Source organism: Sinocyclocheilus anshuiensis, unplaced genomic scaffold, assembly GCF_001515605.1.
Source record: "Sinocyclocheilus anshuiensis isolate Anshui unplaced genomic scaffold, SAMN03320099.WGS_v1.1 scaffold517, whole genome shotgun sequence".
In the NCBI taxonomy this organism is placed as follows: Eukaryota; Metazoa; Chordata; class Actinopteri; order Cypriniformes; family Cyprinidae; genus Sinocyclocheilus; species Sinocyclocheilus anshuiensis.
In genome coordinates this window covers 704,304-713,094 of record NW_015536535.1, presented here as the reverse complement: position 1 = coordinate 713,094, position 8,791 = coordinate 704,304, and the positions used below count along the sequence as shown (strand labels likewise).

The window sequence follows — 8,791 nt, the reverse complement described above, 5'->3', positions numbered from 1 at the left end:
GATCTGTGGGGTATTTTGAGCTGAAACTTCACAGACACATTCTGGGGACACCAGAGACTTATATTACATATTGAAAAAGGGGCATAATATGTCCTTTAAGTCTCCTTTAAGCTAATCTATAAAAAAGAGTACTCCAAAACAATGACAAAATTTGCATATAGAAGATTTATGATTTAAGATTTTACAGTCTCTCTTAACCACCAATATGAATGGACAATTTTAATGACATCATACTTCATCAGCCTTTCATCAAATTTTCAGTGCTTCTCAGAGCCAATCATCTGTGCGAGACCACAAAACTTATCCAACCCATTTGAATTCTACACATACTACACAGAATGCTGTATGTTAAAGCGCTATAGAGGAGTTATTTGATACGCCCCACCTTGACTTCTTATTTCAATTGGAAATATGTCAAAGCATTGAGGGGGAAAAATACACTCATCAAACCACTTTACTGGAACTTTAAGTTAATAAAGGGTTTTGATTTGATTAATGCAAAATCAGCTGCAGTTGTTGTAAATATTGGTATAGGGATCGTTAGTCTTTAAGTCTTTTATTAGTCTTTTAGTTTGTCCCTACTGTTCATACCCAAATCTATGTCAAATTTCAAGTCATTTGACAATATTACTGTTTTCCATGCTTTAGTGTGCTGGACATTGTGTGTTTAAAATAATGTAAATGACTTGGACTTTATACTGACACCTATTTGTGTAGATTCAGCATGAAGCAAAGACAAGGGTTTTAAGAATGAGATAAAACCCCATATTCAAATGTGTATTTGTAACTCATAATTAATTTATTATGCAGAAACAATGCCCTATAATACATGTGTTATGTAAATAAAATAAGTAATATCAAATGCAAAATGCAACTTTATCATTACAAATCTTTAATTACAAATATTTTAAATACATTACATAAAAGTTTTATTCTATTAAGAATAAATATTATATTATTCTATTTTATTCTATTCTATTTTTCTATTTTTATTCTTTTTTTATTCTATAAGTATTCTGATTATATATAAATAAACATAAATGCATAAAAGTAAATTCAGTAGTACGCTTTATATTTCAAAGACAATTGATGTAATTATGAAATTACATATAAATATGTACTTAAATCCAACTTTAGTGGCCAAAAACACTTTAAAGTTCTAAAGTTCTTAAAAGCTGATTGCATCTAATATAAATTTATATTATATATTTTTTTTTTATTTAATTGCAATTAAGATGCATTTGAGTGTCTGAAAACATTTAATTCAGTTTGCACATTCTTTTAGAGTATATTATTTCCACAATAAGTACTCTTTTTAAAAGTATGATAAAGTGTACTTCAGTTTTTTACAAGGGTTTATGAGCCTTGATCTCATTTGACAAAATTTGTAACATTTGTCAAAAGTAATTTCTTCGTAATTTCTTTCTTTCTTTTTAATTTATTTTTATGTATCTTTAACTGAATCTGTAAATGTTGCTGAAATGTGTACAAAATATGGAATATTTTTTATGGCCTTAATGTAAATACTAAGACCCCTTCTGCGTTGGCTTTCTTCACGTATTTTCAAACAGGTCACTGCAATGATGGGGAACCATTTAACTTCTCATCCAGAGCTAGCCATCAATTATTTACAGTCTCCTGTTTAAAATTTAAAATGCCACACATTAACGTTCGCAGCACCTACACTTTCCTCCACTGATCCGCCACCCCTCCCCATCCTAAAAAACGGCCACTGATAATGAGTTGCTTTCACCACTGAACTGGAGATGTTAAATCAAGCCAGGTCAAAGGAGACAGCAGGCGTCATGGGTAAGGGCACAGGCCAGGCATGTCTGATTACATTTCAGTCTTAAGTGGTAGCGCAAGAAAAAAACAAGAAATTCCGCAACAACGTTGTAGCACATTGTGCAGAGCAATGGGATTTTTTAAAAACTTGAATTTGTAAGCATTAACAAGATTTGCAAACTGTGGAGGAGGGAAAAATATATTCAGTGAATAATAAGATAAAGAGATTCACCCAAAAATGAAAATTCTGTCATTATTTACTTACCTTCATGTCGTCCCAAACCTGTGGATATTTTGCGGAATGTTGGCAACAACTTTTGTTGACCATTGACTTCCAAAGAGAAAAAAAATTACATTTCTCAAGACATTAAAAAAATTACTTCTATTATGTTGCAAAGAAGAAAGTCATGCAAGTTTACAGGGTGAGTAAATCATGAAAACATTTCATTTTTGGGTGAACTATCCCTTTATATTTTATTCTGTTCCTCACACAAAGCTTCAGTATGATTCTGTTTCAGAAGACATCAATTGTGACAATTTACTGCCCTATAGTAGAAGTCATATAGCCTTTACAGTGATTTTTGTTGTTGTTGGTAATATTAGGAGATTGTCATTTACTGTAAATACTGTATATATGGTTTTGAATGAAGTGTGTGAATAAATTATGGCATAATACTTTTTAAGTGTACTATTATTTTAATTTATCCTGGCAAACTGTTTGTCAGATAATCAGTCTTTTATAGCCAAAAACAGCCCTATGCATGGAACAAACTAAATACTTTGTCTTACACTTAATTTCCTCTAGCAAAATTTCAATAATTTATGCAGCATTTAAGATGTGGTACTTCTCATAATCACAGAGGAATCACTAAATCATGAAATCTATCTTTGTGCATTATCATAAAAAACAGTTCATTTCACACCAAAAACAACCACTTTCCAATATAGATCCTGTCTTATGTATGCACACAGCCTTTGATCAAAATTTTTTTTTTTTTAACTTCCAAAAAAGAACCCAAGCTCAAACTGTCTGACTAACCTGGAGCATTACTGGACTCAAAGCAAGCTCAGGAAACGTTAGGAAAGATAAGATGACTCTGCTAGACTAATCCATTCTGGTGTCTGAGAGAGAGAGAAAGACAGAGAGAGAGAGAGAGAGAGAGAGAACAGCAGAGCAGTGACACAGGGTAATCCTCCAGGGTCTTGCATTAGCGCACTAAATTAAAGGCGGTATTAGATTAAATTGGCTCTCTGATTTCAGGGGTGTAAGTAAAATTCTAATTTGCATTTTCCACTGCCGCTAAAGATATAATTAGTTCAGGGTGATTCCCAGGTGCAAAACACTGACAGCAACATCCAGCTGCTTACTGGGAGTTTATCATTTGTTAGCAGCAAAAGGTGCAATCAGCTGGGTCTACATACATGTGTGTGTGTGTTTGTCTGTGTGTGTGAATCGGTGTGTGTGTGTGTTTTGTGTAACCAGACATATAGTTGGAAGCAAGTCAATAATAAACTGAAAAAAAAGTCAGTATATTTTAGTCTGTATGTGTCCGCAGATGCTTGTGTAAAGGCACATAGTTCTTCTATACTGGTCGGCTCAATATAAATTAATAAAGGCTGTGTGTGGGCTGAGGATGCTAATCAGTCTTACAGCAAACTCAGATCACCCTGCATTTCCACACATACTAAGTAGAGCTCCAAGAGAATATTGTAAAATATTATTACAATGTATAACAGCTGTTTTCTATTTTAATAAATTTTAAAAAGTAATTTTTTCCTGTGATGACAAAGCTGAGTTTTCAGCTGTCATTATTTCCGGTCTGTCACATGATCCTTCAGACATTATTCTAATATGCTGATTTGTATTCCACAATCTCAAAATGAAGATTTATTAAATAAATTAATTAAATAATAGTTTAAAAAGTTCCAAACTGCCATAATGTCCTAAAATAAAGTAATACATGATTAAACTTTAGGTGAAGTATGGTACATCTGTTTCATAAGCAGCAACAAATGAAATAGCAAAAAAAAAAAAAAAAACTGTTTTCAAACAGGTTTCCAAACCAGACCACTTCCCTCATCTGCCACTGGTCACACTGATGGGATTTTGAAAGGCTCTGAAGGTTCTGAAAGTGCCACAAATAAGCACTGCTTATGCTATCATGAGAAAAGAAACTTATAGTAGCTTACATATTGTCCATGTATATTAAGCTGGGGTAGTTAAAAGTATTTTAAAATCAAAAAATTTCCACACTCCACCTATCACACATGAGAATCACATCAACAATGCCAAGTCAGTGTTCAGAACCTTGACCTGTACATTCTTGGTGAAGTAAAGAGAAGGAAGTAGAACAGCATATACTTTATCCTAGCTGCTACAACACCAAACACATGTAACAAACAACAGTCACACTCAACCTTAACCTGCACACAAGTCAACAGACGTTAGAAAACAGTATTAACAAGTATTTAGATACATTTTCTAAATACACTCAATCAGCAGGTGTAGAATACTCAGTGTGAAAATATGCTTTAGGCCCTATTAACAACTGGTATTAAAGGGGTCATATGATGTTGCTAAAAAGAACATTATTTTGCTCCAGGCATGATGAAGCGGATATCGTCCTCTTTTGGAAGGCCAAACAAAGTAGTTTCGCTTTCACAACGAAACACACAGCGCCTTCACGACATGGCGGTGGCGGCAACAGCAATACTACAGCGAGAATAAAAGTTACGCCTTCTTTCTTTGCGTGCACATTTGGGCGACGTTATGCAAATCTTCCCACATCGTGATGTAGAAATGTGGGGGCGTGTTAGAACGAGCCGTTTTAGGTAGGCGTGGTTGACTCTTAACTTTTATAAAGAATATCTCTTTGGATTTGAGACTTTACTCTTTGCAACTTTACAGATCTTCTATATGCACCAAGAGCTTGTAACACTCCTAAGAGAAAGGAAAAACTGAAATCGCATCATATGACCCCTTTAACATGCTTTTCATATGCATCTCCTGTAACCACTGATTGTGATTGCAGTTCGTTGAAGGGAAGGTCAGTGCCTGTTGATGTCAGACACACAAGTCAATGTGCAATTTTCAAACCTTTGTTTTGGTGCATTGATTACATATTAGATGAGTAGGTAGTCATTCAGTGTTGTTCGAGATGCATAAGGACACATTAGCATTTACACTATGAATGCCAAGTGCTTTTTATTGTCCTTTTGTGTAATTTGTAAAATGTGTGCATTGCAACCTTTTTACACTTGTATATTGTGCTGTTCACATCACATCACCCAAGACGGATGTTCACACCATGTGTAAACAGAGCCTTTGTTAGCGGAACTAAATTCTCCTGTTTCTAGAAATATATCCTATATTTGTCCACTCTCCTTCAAGTATACACAAACAAACACTTCCAAATTGGTATTTCTTTAGACACATTATTGTCTTTTCTTTATGTGGTTAATTTATTCAACAATAATAAAAATGCTTTCGATTGTTTTTCCTATTTCTTTTTCAATGTGTAAGGATATCAGGATGAGAATCTAGATGTTCCACATCCCAAGTGTGATAGAAGAACAGCAGCAGGAATTTTCCTATTGCTCCCATTGTGGGAGAGATCGACTAGCCTCGTCAGGAGACAGTTTCTATAATTGGTTAAAATGACCAAGTGCAGAGAAGGATGGCTCTCTGCTGAAAACCATTTCCCAGCTCAGCTTGGAGCAGAGCCAAGCCCTGGGTTGTTCGGATGCGTTCCAGCCCCAGCCTGACTGGCAGCAATTAGGGGTGTCTGAGCCAAGCTCAGCTTGCGCTCCGCACAAACACCCCTAATTACTGCCAATTAGGTTAGGCGGGTAGGCAGATTTGAGAAGCTGGGGGGATGTTCAGGCATGGGTGGGCATGGAAACAATTTTCAAGGGCTTAGAAACGTGACTAGAAGGAAAGGTTAATGCTTTTGAGTGCACGGAGGGAGAGAGGGAGGGGGAGTGTGGTGTCTGAGCCGTCGTCTCACCTCTAGTGATGAGCCAGGCTTCTTTTTTAGCTCCTCGCATTTCCGAAACTTGCAGATCTGGTGGCCCGTCTTACGGTTCCGACAACTGCTGCACACTCCACAGTTGATTAGCCTCCTGCAGGGCGCGCAGACCCCACACCTTTTCCTTTTCTTTTTCGCTGGGTTTCCGCTGGATGCGGAGGAATTATTCTGTGGGCAGTCTGCCAGATTGGCAATTTGAAACGCACTGTCTGTAACGGCTGCTGAGGCTGCGGGGGAGTGAAGGGCTGTCATGACGATGACCCCGGGAGGTAATGAGATGCCCCCTAAAGCCGGAATAGCTGAAAAAGTTCCAACACGTTCCGAGAGATTCATTATCTCTGCTTCAGCAGCACCACATTTCAGCTTGTTCATGCATTCTCCTGCTAAAGGTCTGCAGTGTTCAGGGGATAAGCTAGAGAGGAAATTATTATTTGCCATTTGCAGCGTCTCTGGCGGCATGCCAGGTTTCCCCGGCCTTTGGGAGTCGTTTCTATGCATGCTGGTCCTATTAGGGTTTATTGCTGCTGATTTCCTTCCCCAGAGCATGCCGTTATCACAGTTCCAAGGGGACACACCGATTCTGGCGCTGGGAAAAATTGGTGTCGTTATGCGGGCAATCTTAGCGGTCTGTGGAAATGCCCCATTGGTTTTGTAAAAGTTTGCAAACGACCTGTACCTTTCCATTTCAGCATTGTAATCCAACAGCTGGCTTAATCCACCGTCCTGAAGATTATCCTTTTGCAAGAGTGACACGTCGGTGCTCTGGCCGCTTTCAATGCAAAGTGCATTGTTAAGATTAGACATGACTGCTAAATTTCAAGTGCTCACAAGAAAAATTCAGGGGAGGGTGGCAGTTGTTTTTTGTCAAGGTGAAGCTTGTTAGACACAACACGTTACCATCCTGGTTTATCCTCTCCACTAAAACAAGAGAACAACAATTACGGATACAAGTGACAAAAATTTCCTGTGCATCATCTGACACTTCCAATTTACTCAACTATAGTGAAAGGTTTTTACTTCATGTCAAAATTGTCAAAATTTCTTTTTTTTCTCTCCTGATTGCTTTAGTCATAAAGTTGGGATTCTAATCTCGTGATTTACCATTGTAGCTATGACACCTTTATGTGGCATAACCATAGGAAACAGGCATAATCATATGTGAAAGTCATGTAATTTCATCACCAAGATTGAAAAAATATATTGTCAGTACACTGACTTCCTAAAATTAGATAATTATTTACTATATTATTTATATAATGGGACCAATACTTGGAAAATAAAAGTAGCCTCATAATAGAAACAAAACATGCATGCACATTTAACATACTTCTTTTTTTTTTTTTTTTGTAATAGCTATCTCAAATATAAGCAACCTCAAACTTTAGAAGTCTCTAATTTAAAAAAAGAAAAAACAACAACATGTGATCATGCATTAAGCAAAAAGTTCTTACGAAAATATGTCAATATTATAATAAAGCACATTGTCAGGATTCACCCAATGATACAAGGATAATTTGTGAGGCTCACTTCAACCAAGTCCCAGACCTTGGCAACTGTAGTGTGTGGGGGGATCCATTTCCGATCTCCCAGTCTGGCTGGGTTTTGTTGCCACAGATAAAAGCCTATTAGACACATCTTCCTCTACTTGCATTACCTTTCACTAGACTCTCTCACTGACTGTCTACTAGATTGCAAGACGACTACAGCAATTCAAAGCTCTGTTAATATCTAGTTCTGAATTTAATTTAATTGGATAAATACTGGATAACCATTCATATCTAAGACCCTGTCATTAATCATCTGAGACCTCACATGAAGCCAGTAATGTTTTTATTAAGTTTCTTAAAGAGGCTCATGCTGCTTTATAACTTCCTAATTAAAGGCAAACAGAACAAAACTGAGTAAAAAAAAAAAAGATCACTTTACACTCACAAGCATAAGAAGTTTTCTATTCTGAGCAATAATGCACAATACACTGATGATGCAAATCATTAATTTAGTATTATTATCATCGCTGTTGTTTTTAATTTTTCTGTTCACGAGTAAAAGGTGCTTTTAAACCACTGATTTTCAAGCTGTAAACAAAGTTCAGAGAATAAGAAATATCCGATACTCAGAGGAGACTGAAAGAGGTCGAGAGTAGACAAGTGTGCCGTCGAATACAGCCCGAGACATTCAGATCAAATTGCATAATGGAATTTAATCACTCTGGCGCCTTCAAAACCACCCGAAATAAATAATAAAACAGTGGACATTCAGAAAGCATGCGCCACTATAGCTAAGCGAGAAAAAAAAAATTAAAGAGCATCACCTACCAGACAATCCAGACACTAGAGCAGCACATTACTGCGATGAATACACAATAAACACACGCCGAGTGATCACTACAAAAACACCATCTTTATGCACAAAACACCATTCTTCACGCGAAGAAAAGTAGAAGAAAAGGTATATGTTTCTGATGGCGTCCGGGTTGAGCCTGTTGTCCGTGGAGCGATGACTGGAGGTGAGGTGTCTCCTGTCGCTGTGTGTGGCTGATTGGTGCTGAGGTGAGGAGGATGGGGATGTGGACACCAACTGATCATTGGCTGGAAATTACTATAGAAACACCAGGAGCTCTGGGGAGGGGGATGCTCATCAATCTCCACCGGGAAACAGCGTGCTTTCTCTCGCTGTTTGGCAACTCTGTACATTACAGTCTCACAGATTACGTGTAAGTAGGCTAATTAATTACAATATCAAGTGTATTTAAAAGCAGTTACAAAATATATTTTCATATTGGCTTTGCCTCAAAACCTAGACACTTTGGCTCATAACCCTGCTGTCAGAAAGGCAGTCAGCTCGTTAGGCAAGTATGCAGGTAAAAACTAAATGTTTGTCTGGTAACCTAATGTGCTTTACTGTTTTTTTTTTCAGTCAATATAATTATTTACAAATATAACTTAGTATATGAAATAACAACGTTTGGTTACACTAAC

At 36.9% G+C, this 8,791-nt stretch overlaps 1 protein-coding gene across 1 annotated transcript in view; it reads right to left on the bottom strand.

Annotated features, from left to right (window-relative positions):
• LOC107695705 (CXXC-type zinc finger protein 4) overlaps positions 1-8,191 on the bottom strand; it is a 21,778-nt gene extending 13,587 nt beyond the window's left edge. The window contains exons 1-2 of the mRNA XM_016495730.1: positions 8,129-8,191; positions 5,793-6,731 (exon numbers count right to left, since the gene is read on the bottom strand). Coding sequence (XP_016351216.1) covers positions 5,793-6,617 — 825 coding nt within the window. The 5' untranslated portion in view covers positions 6,618-6,731; positions 8,129-8,191. The remainder of the gene's footprint in view (positions 1-5,792; positions 6,732-8,128) is intronic.
• Between the last annotated feature and the right edge of the window lie 600 nt (positions 8,192-8,791).